This window comes from Malaclemys terrapin, chromosome 3 (assembly GCF_027887155.1).
Source record: "Malaclemys terrapin pileata isolate rMalTer1 chromosome 3, rMalTer1.hap1, whole genome shotgun sequence".
NCBI classification, from domain to species: Eukaryota; Metazoa; Chordata; order Testudines; family Emydidae; genus Malaclemys; species Malaclemys terrapin.
The window spans coordinates 90,328,075-90,346,006 of record NC_071507.1 but is presented as its reverse complement, the minus strand read 5'-3'; the positions used below and the strand labels follow the sequence as shown (position 1 = coordinate 90,346,006).

Sequence of the window (17,932 nt, the reverse complement as noted above, 5' to 3'; positions counted from 1 at the left end):
CTCATAGTTCCCAACATACTGTTAGTCATCTTTAGGTGCCTAAATGCCTTCCAAAATCTGCCGTTCAGGGCAAATCCCACCTACCATGTTGATAACCAGCCTATGTATGGAAGGAATTTTTATTTCTGGCCCACGCTGATTCGTGCCTCACTCCTCAAATAGTCCCACTGAAATCAATGGGGATTTCACTCACAACCTGCAACCTGAATAACAGCATAGAATAAATAAATGTCATATGGCATTTTAGTGTTCTTAGTGTGTATTAGATGAACATATTCAAATGCCTGTTATGGAAGACATTTTCAAGATAATGTGAAAAACATGCACATGGGCATTTAAAAAATTTAAACTATTTTGATCTGACACTTAGCACCTGTCTTCCATAATGTCTGGCTTGTCGCATCTAAACCTTTTGGTTTCCTTTTGTAAACATATGAAATCATTTTTGGAAACAATTAAAATTAAAGGGTGAGTAAAATTTTCAAAAGTGCCTACAGCCCGGGTTTTTAAAGGTCTTTAGGGCATTGCTGCACTCAGCGTTTCAATGCCTAACTGATTTAGAAGCCTAACACTTGTTTTCAAAGGTGATTTTTAGACACTTAGGAGCCTAACTACCATTGATTGCCTTTGAAAATGAGATTTAGGCTCCTAAATTATTTAGGCATTACAATGCTAAGCTAAGCAACACCTAAATACCTTTATAAACTTGGGCCTAAGTCACTTACAAGCCTAAATACCATTTTCAAAAATGCTTAAGTAATTTTGGAGTCTTATGGACTTCGGCTCCTAACGAGGTGATTTTCAAAGGCACAGTTAATAGTTAGAGACTTAACTGCCATTTGTTTCTTTGAAAATCTCTCCCTAAGTGATTCAGACACTTCTGAAAATTTAACTCCAAACTTCTCTCTTCCCCTGCTGTTATTAATATGGTATAATTTAATTTCACATTCTTTTACGTCAGGTGAGTTTCAGTATTTCTATCGCTGCTTTTTAGATTGTAGATCTCGACCGAGGGCTAGTGTTAAATGCTGAAGGAAGATACCTCCAAGATTCCCAAGGAAACCCCCTTCGAGTAAAACTAGGAGGAGATGGACGCACTATTGTTGGTAAGGACAGACTTTCTTCCTAAAGAAAAAATAGTTTTCATATCCATGGTGCAAAATTCTAGCAAATATGGCAGAAGTGGCATATTGATTTTATTTAGGGCCGGATTGTAGCCCAGCTTAATATGGCAGCACAAGGCAATAAGGGGAATATCCTCTTCACTGCATGAGTGTGAAGGGGGACGTCCTGCGTGGCCATGGTATTGCACCCAGTGGTGTCTTCCTCCCCCAAGTAGGTGGTCAGGGAGAGTTTGACTCTCAACCTGATCAGAGCTGAGCCAGTATGAGAGGAAGTAACCTGAGCCAAAAAAAGGGCTGCATTAAGTTACTTCCGACACGGAGCAAGCAAGGAAGATGATAATTCCTAGTCCAGGCTCTTCCAGGAGGAGCTCAGCTACACACCATCCCTTCCTTATACAGGGCATTGAACATAGGTTCAATGTGGCCCTTAATATTTATATTATAATCATTCCCAGGGACTTTGACCAAGATTAGGGCCCTGTTTTAACAGATGCTGGACAAACACAAAGGTAGGTGCAGTCCTTGCCCTGAAGAGCTTACAATTATATCCTTGTCAATCTGTAAATAGGGATGGGTATGAAATATACTGTACAAATAGTGTTAACCTGCTCCTCTATTCAGCTGGAGAGCAGCCTCCTGCACAGCTGTTCCTGCTGGGAACAGGGATAATTTGCATGGGTGGTTTTGTATAGGAACAATTGCTCGTCACTCACGACTATACAGCAAACAAGGCTGCTTTCCCTGTGGCCACATCCCCCTTTATCTCTTTGTAATTGCACCTGTAAATGTGCAACAGAATGGGGATCTGTGACATCCTGGAGGAGGCAAAATTGGATACAAAATGAGTGGAACCTGCATCTCTGCTCCTGGGCCTGAGGCAGAGAATCAGAGAGACATGACTCACTACTTGACAACCCATCTAGGGTGACTAGACAGCAAGTGTGAAAAATCAGGACTGGGTGGGGGGGTAATAGGAGCCTATATAAGAAAAAGCCCCAAATATCGGGACATCCAGTTACCTTAAACCCATCCCTTCTGCTTCCCTCATTGGTTGCCACCCACGGCAGCAGAGGATTTAGCCCTCTGGCTTCACGTTGCCAGACAAAATTTGGCCCATGAAATGCATCAGCTTATGATCTAGCCACAAAACTAACTCCGGGATGGAAATTTGAAATGACTGCTGACTTTTTCCGTGAAGTGGATATTTTAAAGTGGTAGGTCATTTGCTAAAGGGACATTTAGTCTTCCTGTGGCTGAGATTTACTGGGGGAAGAAAAATCCCAGCTTTCTGCCAGTAATAATGTGTGGATTCTTAAAAATACATCAATCATGACCGCATCCCCTTTGAACAGAGTTGAGAATAAAACAAAGAAATGTAGATGTTTGCAATATTGGATAAGACCCAAAGGCACATCTAGTCCAGTATCCTGTCTTTGACAACAATCAGCACCAGACACTTCAGAGGTCGATGTGGGATAATCTGCTCCACCCCCAATTAGCTCTCATCCTGATCTCTAATAGTTGGAGATCAGTTTAAACCCTGAAACACAAGGTTTAATATATTTAATTTTTAATTTTTGTTCCCATTAACGATGACAACTCTGGATGTTCTTGTTATACATATAAATGTCCAATCCTTTTTTGCATCTTATTAAGATTTTTGGCCTCAACAACTTCATGTAGCAATGAGTTCCACAGTTCAGACCCCTCAAATATACTCCTCTGTGGCTGTAGTGGTTCTTTTTAAAACCAAAAACCTGTTCACTGGGATGTCCCTATTTTAAGGGTGTTTCCTTATAAGGCTTCAACTTGTCATTTTTGTGTACTTTTTAAAAATATAGTTTTAACTTTTGCTCAGAACTAGAAGCTTCGTAAAAATGTGTGTCTCTTCAGTTTTTGAAGTTCTCTTCAGTAGAGCTGGACAAACTATTTGTAGTGAACAGTTTATCCAGGGAGTTTAGTCCTTATTTTTGTTTGGGAATTATCCATTAATAGATTTTGATTTTAGCTAATGTAGTTATTATTCCTAATTGTTTGATGAAGACTTTTTGCAAATATATTCTATCCCATGGGTTGCTTTGTCTATGTCTTTGGCTCTTGGTTGTTTACTATTTGATATTTGTGATGAGTGATTGGTCCTTTAAGTCACATTGTATTATGACAGATGTGAGGACTTTCTACATGAAGGGTGAGCCTTCCAGTATGTGAATGCGAATACTGGGGTTCACATGGAGTGAAGTTCATAAGGAGGCCTTAAGTAATGCAAGGCCTTGTGCTGACCTCTCTGTATAGGGGTGGCTATCATCCTTGGTGAACAACTTTCCCAAAATGTTCAGGTGACCAGAAAGTCCATTGCTCAAATGTTCATGGAGCAGCAAAATCTAATAATACCTAACCCTCATCTTGCACTTTTCACCAGTAAATCTCTAGCATATGGCTATCTATCTTAAAACTAAGCAAGCTACTTGGAATCTGCATGAATCACTTTGAATACTATTCTGCAGTATTCTCCTTCCTCTACTCTCCAGTTTGTTCACATGGCTGATTTGCACACTTGAGAAGGATTCCATGGTATGGCTTGTCATTAGAAATGGGGAGGAAGAAAATCTTAGCAGTAGGATCCCATCTTGGATTTGGATTTGCTTTTGGATTAGAGTTTGAAATGAGAGAGGCTGGATCCAAATCTGTGTGTCAGCAGGTATTCTCCCCTTTTACTCACAGATCCTCCATGCTGAAATGTCATTTTTGTTAATAGGCGTCTGAGCAGGTGGTATTGCTGGAAATGGCAATCAGAACAGATAGAGGGATATGCCATCTCCTTAGGGAAATCAGGAGGGTGAGTAGAAAAAAACATGCCCTCCTCATGAGGTGACATGTACCTCACGTATGGAAGTACCCAGATCTTTGAAGGGGGTATCCACAGCAACTGTACCAACACATGTATTTACAGAAAGACAAGGCATACTTCTTACATGGAGTCCAGTTCTTTGAGACGCTGAATGCTTCTGGATCCTCAATGACCATGAAGTACTTAGAAGTTGAGGGCATCTGGCACCACTAGGAAGCATTTAACATCTTACGGAATCAGGCCCAATGCACTTAGGTCCAGATTCTTAAAGGTATTTAGGACCTAACTCCCATTGAAATCAACCTTTGAGGATCTGGCCCTTAGAAACTAATCCTGCATTCCTATGCAGTCCAAATGTGCATGAAGTCAGTTTCAGTTGCGTCTGTGTGGACTGTGTGAATGAGCCAGTACAATGTATGGTATATGTGGATATCTTTCAGAGTAGCAGCCGTGTTAGTCTGTATCCGCAAAAAGAACAGGAGTACTTGTGGCACCTTAGAGACTAACAAATGGGTATCTTGCTGTTTATGTACATAGATATAAATAACTATTTTCCTTCAATTTATCCACAGCATAGTTTGTGGATTTCTCTTAAAACTAATAGGAAATAATAAAAAATAACTGGGGGATATATGTGAAATCACTGGTGATTACATATGAATCCATCTAAATAAGTCTCATGGACTCATTGGTAGTACACGCTGATGAAACACAGTTACAGAGAATGTCTGCTGTGTCCATTACTTAAGACAGGCCTTTTCTCTCTCATTGCAGCATCCTAACAGAGTATCCCTTTTTTAACCTTGCCTCTGGTGTATAACGTTAGGGATCAGATTATGAATCCTTTTACAATTGTCCATGTATGTTTTCACCTATCTATGTGAGATGAAAAGTAGGTGTAATCTTTGCATGTGAGTGAAATGGATATATGAAACCCTTTCTGTTTGCTGTTACATGTTGCTGAATCACAGTCACGGAAAGGGCTGTATCCAGTGGTGAGCTGGAGCCGGTTTGCACCGGTTCTCAAGAACTGGTTGTTAAATTTAGAACCGGCGTAGAACCTGTTGCTAAAGGGGTGGGTGGGTGCAAACTCCGGTCCGTGGGCCACATCCGGCCCACGGAACCGTCCTGCCCGACCCGCCTGAGCTCCCAGCTGGGGTGGCTCCGCTGGCCCCTCTCCTGCTCCCCTCCCCACCTCGCAGAGCCCCAGCATGCTGCGCTGCCGGCGCCAGCGCTCTGGGCAGCTCTGCAGCTCCTGACACTTCGAGCGGCATGGTTAGGGAGTGGGGCTGCAAGCTCCACGGCCGCACGGCATCCTTACATAGCAGCATGGTAAGGGGGCCGGGTCAGGGCTGGGAGGAGGGGTTGGATAAGGGGCAGGGAGCGGTTGGAGGGGGCAGAGGTTCTGGGGGGGCGGTCAGGGGACAGGGAAAGGGGGAGGTTGGGTAGGCATGGGAGTTCCGGGGGTCTGTTGGGGTGGTGGTGGATGGGGTCAGGGCAGTCAGGGGACAGGGAGTGGGGCGAGTTGGGTAGGGTCCTGGGGGGCAGTTAGGGTGGGGAGTCTCAGGAGGGGGTGGTCATGGGACAAGGAGCGGGGGAGGGGGTTGCGGGTTCTGAGGGGGGCAGGATGTGGGTGGGGGTCGAATGGTGGCGGGGAGACAGGTGCCTGCGGCTTGTACTCACCGTGCAGTTCCCTACCGGGTCTTCGGCGGCGGGAGGTCTTCCCTCGCTCTGGGTGAAGGACCTGCCGTCGAAAACCCAGAGCGAGTGAAGACCCCCCAAACCCCTGCCACTGCCGAAGTGCCGCCGAGGACTCAGTAGGAAACTGGTTCTTAGGATTTTGGGAGCTCATCACTGGCTGTATCCTCAGCATTCGAGACAGCAGGGTTTACCTATTTTAAGTCAGGATTTACTATACCTCTCTTCACTAGTTCTGATACACTCTTGGGAATCTAGCTCTTCAGAGAATAGCTAATAAAAATAGATGATACTGGTTTGTATGAGGTCCTCCTGAATCATTTCTCTATTTCCTTAGGTATGGGACTTTTGGGTTCCTAAATGGAAATCTGCTGATGCTAAATACCATGATTTAAAAACACAGAGAATCTGCAATTAGATATTTTTGTTTTGTTCTTCTCTTGTAGATGCTGGTGGTGCTCCAGTAGTGAGTCCTGATGGATTACCCTTGTTTGGACATGGGCGATTTAGTAAGCCTCTAGCAAGTGCACAAGATAAACCAGTAGTAAGCCTTGGAGGGAAACCACTGATTGGTCTTGAAATGATTAAAAAGACAACAACTTCTTCAACAACTACAACCACAATTCCCACAACAACAACAACTGCAACTACAACCACAACTACCGTCACAACCACCACTCCTGAACCAACAACTACTGAGCTTCCAACAGAGAAACCACTACCTACATGTCCCCCAGGCACTGATGCTCAGTATGATGCGGAGGGCAAGTTGGTAATAGGGCTTGATGGCCTGCCTGAATGCAATGCAGAAGGTAAGAATAATATAAGCACAAATAGTAGGTATGATGTTTCCAGGGGTAGCCAAGATTGTGAGACATGAGTCATCTCCCCAACTCCTCCAGCCATGGGCAACACAAGCACTTCCTTCAAGGCATCACAGACACCGCTGTCTCTCTACAGCTTAGCAACAAGCACACTCCAACTCTTGAGCCCTCCAAGAGTCTCCCTGGAGTGTCCAGCCCCTGGTCTGCTGGACACTCAGCGTGTTCACAGATTTGCTGCTTCCAAAGCTTACCAGTTGAGGGCACCTTACCAGTTCCACCCCAGATCATCAGTCAGCTTAACACACAGCACTGAGATGTTTATAGTGAAATCAAATATATATTTATTTGGCATAGGACAGAGATTTAAGTTGTAGCAAGCAGAATTACTGGAAACAAATGTTTGCATGTTATGATTTTATTTTATATGTATTTTACAGCCTAGCTGTAATTAACAAGATACTCTCCTGCTTTGTAGAGTATTGCTCACCCAAAATCCGTGCAGTGTTTTACAGCCAGGCTTAGCTTTGACCCTCCTTTCATGAGAGACACATACTGTTAGATTGCTTCCTATGCAAAGGATTTTGTTTCCTTGCACCCCAAGATATGCCAGAACAATTCTTTATTTGTTGTTCATAACCATAATCCCCCCTGCCCCTGCTGTTTGTTTCATCTTGTAAATTTCCTCTCTTGTAGATTTTGCCATCTATTATTTAGCCCCTGGCTAAGTATGCAGATAGGCAGGGCCGGCTCTAGGCACCAGCAAAACAAGCTGGTGCTTGGGGCGGCACATTTTTAGGGGCGGCATTCTGGCGCGGGCCATGCCGCCCCTAAAAATGTGCCCTGGCCGCCCTAACTCACCTCTGCTGCTGCTGCTGCTCGCGCGCCGCTGCTCGCCCTCCCTCCCAGGCTCTCAAACCCGGGAGAGAGGGGGAGATCCTGAGCGGCCGCGGCGCGCGAAACAGCTGATTCGAGCGCCGCTGCTCCTCCTCCCTCCCGGGTTTGAGAGCCTGGGAGGGAGGGGGAGACCCCGAGTGGCTGCCGTGCACGCGCTGCTTCTCCCTCTCCCTCCCTCCCTCCTAGGCTTGAGAGCCTGGGGGGAGGAGGCAGGGCTGGGGATTTGGGGAAGGGGCGGAGTTGAGGCGGGGCCGGGAGTGGGGTAAGAAAAAAACGGGGGGGTGGCCAAAATTGTTTTCGCTTCGGGCGGCAAAAATCCTAGAGCTGGCCCTGCAAATAGGCCTACATTGTGAAGCATACAATACACAGAACACATATAACCAGACAGGGAGATAGGTGTCCGCCACCTCCTGCCTGAAAGGAACATTTCTGAGATATGTCACCTCCTGGTGACCTGCCTTAACACCTTAAGAACATAATTTTTGGTATAGACACATAACTCCTTAAATATTGTCCATACATACATTTTCCAATGACTGTAATGACCAGTGGGCTACTGGCTCTTGGTAGAGATATCACACGCCATCCTTTCATGAACTGTGATGGATAAATCTGACCCGGGGATCCCTGTAAAACCCTATGTAACCCTTGTGCCCTCTGCCAGTTGACATCCTTGTTACTCCCTGTCCCTGAGTCACAGTATGTGTGGCTGTACAGCACAGTTACAAAAATATAAAACAAAAAATTTGTTTTTAAAAGTGATCTTCTGAGCTTGCCATTGACAACTGATTGTGGAAGAGAAAACTTGAGGTGTTCGCCATCTGACAAAGACAAGAGGAATGTTTCAGTATTTCACTGCGATCTGAAACATTCTTGTAGAGAATCTCCAAGGCTTGTCACATCATAAATCTTGAGACTCTCATAAAAATGAATACCTGTTATCAGCTAGCTACTGGGGCCTGATCCCATTGACTTCCTTGGGCTTTGACTCACAGCCTTGATTTAGTTCCATGTAGCTGCCCCCTTTCCAGATGGCTATGGGGCACTGTATAGGTTTAAGTAACTAAACGGCCACTCTTCTGGCCAACATCTTAGGTCTTTGGCTTCTGAACAAGCAGCTGCATCTTTAAAGGCTGAAAGAGTAGTGCTCTGAGCTTTAAAGTACTGTCCTCACCAGAAAAGGGATTGCAGGGCTGTAATTTTATTCTCTCTCAGTCATTTCCATATCACATGTGCTCAGTTTACAAGCGAATGGCCAACCCTGCAAGCTCAGGCCCCAATTCAGTAAAGTACCTAAGCTCATGACTAGCCTTAGGCATGTGAGAACTTTGATATTCAATAGAACTCCTTATGTGCTAAAAGTTAGGCACATGTGAAATTTCTCTGCTGAATTGGTTGGGGCCTCAATTTGAGATACGAAAGTCGGTCTGGGTTGTTTCTGCTCCTAGCCTCATCATAAGCAGCTGTTAACTGATATTCTGTGTTTATGGCCTGCTTCATCTTCCACTCAAGTAAATGACAAAAAATGCCATTGCCCTCAGTAGAAGTAGCACTGAGTCCTTAGAACTTAGCTGACAATTTTGTTGCTGGTGCAAGGAGCGGAATATAAACCATCTGGCTTTTCTGTAGCTGTATTGCCTCTGCATTGTCCTGCCAGTAGGAATAAAAACTTGTTTTTCTCACTAAAGTGGGCAGATGTGCTTGAAAGCCACAATGGGGGCAGAACTATTGAGCAAATAGGTGGCCTTTTTATATTGTCACTGTTCCTACTATAATCTTTAACACTTTAATCCAGATGAACCTATTGTCTAGGTTTCCCTACACTATTTGCCCAATGACATGCACTATCACTTGAGTTGCAACTGTTCTGTAGATGACCCCTCTTCAGTTGATTATACATAATTTGCATAAATTCCCTCTTTAACATGATTAGCTAGTCTAACTCTTCCATCACATCTCCCAGTGCTATGGTAGAAGGATGCAGATATTTGCGATGAACACTGCACTATGCCAACAGATATTGGGGTTGCTTACCGTTTCCACACTACACATTAATTTTGTATATCTATCAGTTACTTTCATCTGTCCATGAGAAGCAAGTGCTCTATGGAGTCTAGACTATAAAATCTGCAGGCCAGATTCCCACATGTTGCAAATCAGTATAACTCTATTGACTTCTGTCACTATGTCACATTGCTTTAACAATTGCAGGCTGCTGGGTCCATCTGTAAATAACAGAAATGGATCTTAGCTGCAGAGTGCAAATCCAGACCCAAACTTTTTCTAGCTCTGAGTGGAGTTTGGAGCTTGGCCCATCTCTGATAATTATGCCTAGCTCTTATATAGTGCTTTACAGTCATAGATTTCAAAGTGCTTTACAAAGGAGATCAGTATAAATATCACCATTTTACAGATGGGGAAACCAAGGCACAGAGAGCTGACATGATTTCTTCAAGATCACCCAGCAGGTCAGTGGCAGAACCAGAAATAGAACCCAGGTCTTCTGGGTCCCAGTCTAGAGCTCTGTCCACTAGTCAACACTGCCTCTCATAGCTGTTAATTCTTGCTCACTCTTTTGTCATTTTTTTGAATATGAGTGGATTGTAAAAGAGATCGAAACCATCTCACTCGTTATAGCTCTGTTGCCTCCGCAGTGTTCTAACCATAGTAAAATTTTGTTTTTGTCAGTAAAATAGGAAGATATAACTGGAAAACACACAAGGAGCAGATATAGATTGTCAAACAAGAAAAATAGCATGCCACTCCTAGGAGCTGGGGAAAGATTGGGGGCTGGCTCTAAGTGAATAAAATAGAGGGCCATACAGAACTTCCTTTCCCCACATTAAATATAAAGCAACGACTTTGTTTGTCACTGTATCTCTGTTACAGCAATACAAACTAATGACACTGCCAAATTTAGATCTGAAGTAAGCAAGAACAAATTCACCGAAGTCAATTTTGTTGAGTTGCGTACGCCGGGTCTAAATTCAACCCACTCATCATTTGAAAGCAGCATCAGAAAACAGCTCCTTATATTTAAAAACTGGGCCTGGATGCACCTACCGAATTGTCCTACAGCCCCCCATTTATAGAAGTCTGTAACTGGATTTAGAAACAGACAATGTAAATGGTATGTGGGGAGCCGCACTATCAGTTTAGAAAGCACAGAAGAGATGGAAAGAAGAGACATGGGCAGCTGACGATGAGCTGAGAGATGGACACAAACATCTTCTACAAAAACTGCCATGGGCAGAAGATTGGAGATTCTTCAATCAGCTGTACTGGGTGAGTAATCTGTCTGAGAGATTTTATTGCCTTGTATAGGCAGAACTGTTATTGTTTATATTCTTAGTATTCATTATTTAGAAGGTAATCTTGTGTAACTATTTTTGACTATGTATACATCAGTATGTATATATATAGAGAGAGACCGAGCCAAAGAAATATTAAATAGAATCTTTGTTAGACAGTAGCACAAGTAGGACTTTGCTGTAGGTGCGCTTAAGTCTTGCCACTGACTGCATTTATTTTTATTTACTGCACCTATGTGATTTGCAGCATTCCTTATATTTAGAATGGGGAATTATTGCAGCTATCACTGTCCCAGTTGTTCAGGCTTTAGCATGAAAGAGCTTTGAATTTCAATTGGATTTAGGCACCTAACTCCCTTAGACTGCTTTGAAAATCCCAGCCTTAACTATTAAATGTGTCTTTAAGAGTACCACATGGGTGTGGTTTGGATGGATACCCATGGGAAAAACTGCAGACATATGCACCTTTGACTGCCTCGCTTGCTCTCTGCCTAGCAGCCCATCTCCCTGCCACCCGTTCTAACATCCCAAACTGTTAGCAACTTCTAAAAATCACTGGCTGTTTATTTTAAATCAAGACTGAACAAAAAGAATTCTCCTTCTTTCTCCTTATTACACTGCCTGAGACCCAGGATGGACAGTGTTCAGTCTGGGACCAGTGACAGATTTGAGGTTTGATATCTCACAGTTCATAAGGGTCAGAAACAGGGACCTTTATAACATTGGCAATGTGAGACTTGCAGCTTTCCAGCAGAGAGACTTAGGCTATGTCTACACTGCACAGTTAACCCAGGCTCTTACCTGTGATTTAGCCTTAACCCCTCTACCATCCATGCAGAAAAGTCTCTGACCTGGGTTTGGAGGTGATTTAAGCCCAGGCTGTCTGGGTATAGGTAAGAGTCCAAGATCTGCTTTAACTCAGACTGGAACCCACCTACTTTGCAGTGAAGAGGCAGGCAAAATCTCTCAAGTGCTGATAGTCTTCCAGTGCCCTTCCCACAATTCCCCCTTTCCTCCAGGGCAGATCAATTCTGCACAATTTACTAGGAAAGAATCCAGAGGACAGTAACAGGTAGGGCTTTGAGGAGAGGATGCTCATACCTGGGCTAGGCTATCCAAGTGCCAGTCATCTAGATGAACGGTGCAGTGTAGACATAGCCTAAGAGGCTTGCCCAAGGTCACACAGAAAGTCTGTGGCAGAGCAAAGAAATGAACGTGCATCTCCCAAGCACCAGGCTAGCACCCTGCCCACTGGGACATCCTTCCTCTCTGTCATAAGATGAAACCATTAAAATTGTGACATTATAATATATGGAAAAGCTATTTGGGATCATTTTAGAGGTTTCTAAACTCTTATTAGTTAGGACTTGTCTGAGGTCTGTGCAATTTGACTCTTGATAATGGAAACATAAGTGGAAGTTTACGATATAGTGTATAATACCAGTAAAACATTCAGAAACTCTCTCAGGCCCCAACCCTGTAAACAGATGCATTAGTGCAGGCCTCTGTGCCTGTAAGGAATCCTATTGATGGGGCCTAAATCATATGTGTGACATACTAAGTATATGACCATCATGTGGTATTTGTTATTGGCACTCATTTGGAATCAGGGCTGCCCAGAGGATTCAGGGGGCCCGGGGCAAAGCAATTTCAGGGGTCCCTTCCATAAAAAAAAGTTGCAATACTATAGAATACTATATTCTTGTAGGGGCCCCTGTGGGGCCCGCGGCCTGGGGCAAATTGCCCCGCCCTCCCCCCGGGCAGCCCTGTTTGGGATGACCAGCATAACTCTTTTGTGGCTTTATCACTGGTGAGTAGTGCAGCCAGACCAAATTCATGCTGAGAAAACCACTATACTTCACTCGTAGCATCAAGAATTCCCTCCCTATCTTTCTTTTCTGTTAGCTATTTTTAGAAAAGAAGTTTTGCGTGGCCATTTGTTTCCAGTGGGAGCTCGAGGGCCGGATTAAAACGGCTGGCAGGCCGAATGCAGCCCGCCAGGCCGGCCGAATGCAGCCCGCCAGGCCGTAGTTTGCCCACACTTGCTTCATGCTGTCATCAAAATGCTTTGTTTTCCAGTATTGGTAACTATTTTTGACTGTAATTATTTTTTTACAGCTGTTCTTTACAAGGGACTGAGGCGGAGGCAGATATTATCTCTATTGTTTTTAGTATTATTACTGCTTATTCAGGCCAACTCCCTTTTTGGCACTTTTTTCATTAGTTTTTAGTTCCCTTTTTGTGATCCAGTTTACTTTTGTTAAGATTTTTCCTGGGCTTAAATCACTTTCATTATGGCAGCAGGTGGTTTTGGTAGAGACCCAGTTTAAGAAAAATCAAGTGAGAGCCATTGACACTCTTCTTGGTGTGTTTTTTCCCCCTATAGTTCTGAGTTTAATATAGAAATCCTTTATATCTTCCCTGTTACCTTGGTCTCTTTTCCTTATTCTGCACCTCTGGCAATTCAAGATGAGTCTAATTTCTTAGGCAGCCTGGGAGTTTTATAGTGTCTAGCTATGTTTATACAGTCCCCAGTACCAGAGCAGCTGAGCATCTTACAGTCTTTTAATATGCTTATCCTCATATCAACCATGTGAGGTAGGAATTATCCCTGTTGTAAAGATGAGGAACTGAGGCACATAGAAGCTAAGGAACTTGCCCAAGGTCGCACAAGAAGTCTGTGTCACAGTAGTGACTTAAGTCTTCCAAGTGCTAGGTTAGTGCTCTAACCACTGGCCTGTTCTTCCTCTCTAGTATGAATCTCTGATATAGGGACCTCTTTAAAGATAACAGGGCAGCTTTTTTTTATCCATTTTGACCATATCATTGACCATATCTTGAAGACACATAACAATATCTCCATGAAAATAGCTGAGGGCCAAATTCTAATTCCCTTTATATTAGGCAGTATCTTATTCCACAAGCAGACACATTGACTTCAGTGGGACTGTTCATGGAGTAAGGCTGCCTTGAATCTCACCAAGGTTTTCAAAATCTGGCCCTAAAAATATTTTACAGGATTATTTTTAATAAAGGCATTGGCTGATTTTTTTCTGAAGTTTAAAGAACCTTTTAAATACTAATATTTCTTTCCTTTCCAGTGTCCAGTTTGCCAGAAGCTCTGGCCCACGTTTCGTTCTTTGCAAAAGAGGCATTATATCATCCATAGATCAACCCAAATCTACAGAGAGCCTTATTGCATGTTGCAGAAAAAACAGCTGTTCCTCCTTAAAAGTACAGCATGTCAAGAACGTCTCTGCCAATGCATCAGATTGGAAGTGTGAAAGGACAGGACACTTCCTGGATCCTGCAACATACACATGACATAGGTTGAGAAATATTAATCCCCACTTCAGAGTTATGAGGATTTCTATGGGGAATAAATGTTTGCTTCTCTCTCCATAACATTTCTGTAACCTCAGCTTGGCTGCCTAGTTCAACGTTTGACACATGCAATAAAACAGCCTGCCCTGTCTGGGTGAACATCCTTGAGACGAAAGCTCCTCCAAGGTGCCTATTTAACTGCTACGTTACGTTTGAAGGAGGATAACCAGTTCCTATATAGGGCTACCAACATGCCCCAACTTTAGCTGCTGCTCTGTCCTGAATGTTTCCAAAGGGAGTTTTTGCACTGTCTATCTCCTCTGTCTGGGTCTTTAGTAGAACAATTATTCTTCCAGAGCCTGATATTTTGTCACCATCAGTACTTGGCTTCCCAACAGACTTGCATTGTAAGTGCCAAAAATGCTACCACGTTATACTAATTCTTTGGCAAAGTCTGTTAATATTTGGCAGAATGCTTGCTTGTCCCAGCACAATTTATTGTTAACATTTCACTAGATTCAGCAACATTTAACAGAAAAGAGTTTGGCAGCCCAAGCATAAATTTCCCAGACAACTCAACCCTGGATGTGCCCAAACTCAGGGAAAAGGTAGTCGTTTTTTGTGTGTGTTGGCTGACTTGTGGTGAATGTGGAAAAATTCTAGTGAAGACAAGGAAGTTTGTAGTTCTCACGTGGTAGCAAGTCGAAGTAAACCCTACTGGGGAGCCGAGGGAGCTACAGCCGATGTAGGAGGAGCTAACTAAGGAACTACAGTCAACATAAACATGAAAATACACAAAACAGAAAGTTGTAGGGGGATTTTTTGTTTTGCAACAACTCCGCCATTTCTGTGCCACAGCTCTGCTGAGGAAATACAGCCCTCTAAACTGGAGAACTTGACGAAACATAAAAGAAAATGCAATTTCTCTATATAATCAGACTATTGTCTTGACAAGAGGTAATTAAGCTGGGAAGAATTAAGGAGTGAAATCTGCCCCTTAACACTTTCAAAGCTTCTTGTATATCTGATACTCAATTTATCTGGCAGTATTCAAAAAGGAGTGTATACATTATAACTAGTGATCAATACCAGCTGCCTATGTTGGGAAGATTCACTGGCTTCATCAAAAGATGCACTGGGTCATATTCTAGCTTGGCAGATGTCCAGTAGACATTCACTGCTTTGTATGATCGCCTGTCGGTCAGCTGCACAAGTTTACCATGAGAAAATGTCAGACTTTTGCTCTGTTAAAAGTCTGACAAGAATTAGCCAATTTCCTGTATTTTCAAAATTTGTTCTGGCACTAAAATTACTGCTGTATTATACAAGCTAGTGTTTGAGGTTTTTTTGTTTGTTTGAATGTAATAGCAAGAAATAAAAAATAAAGGTTTATATGTTTGTTGTTCTCTAATAAAAAATAAATGAGATGCTGATATGATTCAGATTTTATTTTTAATTCTTTAATACTGGACATTGAAATTGTTCAAAACACATCTTAATACCTTTAATATAACTAACATTTCCTATCTTATTAAGAGTTACAGTGGGAAGGTTACCTGTCTTTAGAAAGTATCCTGTACAGAACAATGTTAAAGTATGAAATGTGTCAAGTAGTTGAATACAGTAATATAATTTATACTGATGTGTGCAGCTAGATTACATGAAGGATAGAGTGTGCTCATGTGTATGTACAAGTATGTATGTGCCTCTGAGCATGTGTTTTGTGTACATATATACACAATATCTTTAATATAGCTGCCTATAGTTTAATATATATATATAACCAGCCTTGCATAATTGTACTTGGAATGAGGTCTTTTGGTTTTGGGTTTCTTTGGAAAGGCAAATAATTTTCTTTTTTCATTGTCACCAAGCATCATGGTCAAAGAGATTTTGTGCCTGAGCTGTTAAAATGTTATGGAAAACGTAGCTGAGATCAGTAACCATATATGGTAATCATTGGGGCCATTATAATTGGTGGCCCTGCCTATTAGAATCCAGATAGCTTGGGATTGGGTCCTACAACCTATAGAGCAGAAGTGAGAGAAAAAGACTTCAAAAGGTTGATGCAAGCCTCCCAGAATTCAGATACGTATCTAAACCTTCTGAGGTCTTATTCATGTACTGTCCTACATCCCAACCACATCTTCCTCCTGAAGCCCCACTCTTCATTTATGATGGTCTCTAACGTGGCCCTACCTTTAATGGAATCCATCAGGGTGCTCCTATTTTCTCAGGACTGTTGTGGATGGCTAGTCTAGGCCTTGTGTGCTCTGTGGCTTGCCTGAGCCACAGGCACCGCAAAATGCATTTCTCTGACTTCAAGGAAAGCCCCAAACTCACAAGATAGCAATTGATCCAGGAGAGAATCCATGACCCACAGAGGTGCCAAAGTGACTTATAGGGGAGGAAGGAAGTCTGTTGCACAGAGGGGTAAACATCCCAGTTGTCTTGCATCTAAAATATTTTGAGCAGAAGTTCCCTGTCGTTCTTATTTTATCTGAGCTGCTTTACCCATTCTTGCTTATAAATGTCATGGGTTCTTGCCATGAAACCACAGAAAGGGTCAAATCCTGCTCTGGATGCTTTGCTCCAAGAATCCTGTGGGCCCCCCAGGGCAGAATTCCTGGAGGATGCACTACTGGGTATTTTGTACAGCAGCTCTGCAAGAAGCTGCCTCCTGGCTACCTTGTGCTGCCACCCATTCATCTACTCTAGATATTCATAGTGCACCTATTATCATGGGATCTGGCCAGGGATCAAGGGCCAGGAACCATTGCTGCTGTCTCATTATTATACAGATTAAATAGCTTTCAGCTTTTATTTTAAAATGTGTTCAGAGAGTAATTGCAGGAGGCAAATATCATATAATCATTGTGCTATCTTTTCTTCCTCCTTCAATAGATACATTCTCAGGGCTGGATATGGATGTGACAGCAACTCCAGAGGCATATGTGATCTATGACGAAGGTACTGGTTGATTAGCCAAGTCCTTTGCAAGTGCTGTGTGGTCTTTCCCCCCCTCTTCCTTCAACATTGCACTGTAACAAATAAATCTGTATCATGTTGGGTGGGAACTTAGGCAGGCTATCACCAGGATCATGAGCTGGAGCCATGCCCCTTGGCTTCAAAGCAGCCCTGTGGTGGCTGTGAAGAAGAGAGGCTTCCAAGGGGATTTAAAGTGGAAGTAACTCTCAGCCAGAGCAGTGCAAAGGAAACTTAGGCCCAGTATTCTCAAATCATTGAAGCATTTTCAGCAAATGCGACAACGAGTGTGTCTGCACGGCAGTGAAAGGTGTGATTGCAGCCCATGCAGACATATGCAAGCTAACTTTTATCTAGCTAGCTCAAATAACAATAGGAGTGGAGCTGCAGCAGGATGCCTAGTAGCACAGGCTGGGAACATGGGTAGCCTCTGCTGCCTTGGCTTCTATGTTGTTATTCGAGCTGCAGTCACACCTCTGATTGCAATGTAGACATACGGAATGTTTGAACAAAGGTGATTTCCAAAATAGAGTGTCACAAGTGGTCCGGTTGAGAACTGATTGTCTGTTACCCCATTAATGTGCTTGGATGGATTATATCAGTGGTTCTCAAATTTTTGTGCTGGTGATCCCTTTCACACAATCTGAGTATGACCCCCCTTATAAATTAAAAACACTTTTTTATCTTTAATGCTATTATAAATGCTGGAGGCAAAGCGGGATTTGGGGTGGAGGTGACAGCTCGCGACCCCCCCCAAGTAATAACCTCGTGACCCCCTGAGGGGTCCCGACCCCCAGTTTGAGAACCCCTGAATTACATTAATGTACATCAGTGGGGGATCAGGAGTAGAGGATCTCCATGCCATCCTGCCCCTTTGCCCCTGCCCTACCCCACACCCAACTTCCCCTTACATCAGTGATGGAC

General features: G+C 43.2%; 1 protein-coding gene across 1 annotated transcript in view; it reads left to right on the top strand.

The window, feature by feature from the left end:
• The window catches only part of FNDC1 (fibronectin type III domain containing 1), a 131,361-nt gene that overhangs the window by 72,465 nt on the left and 40,964 nt on the right, over positions 1-17,932 (top strand). Inside the window, exons 10-12 of the mRNA XM_054023134.1 lie at positions 995-1,106; positions 6,117-6,482; positions 16,928-16,993. Coding sequence (XP_053879109.1) covers positions 995-1,106; positions 6,117-6,482; positions 16,928-16,993 — 544 coding nt within the window. The remainder of the gene's footprint in view (positions 1-994; positions 1,107-6,116; positions 6,483-16,927; positions 16,994-17,932) is intronic.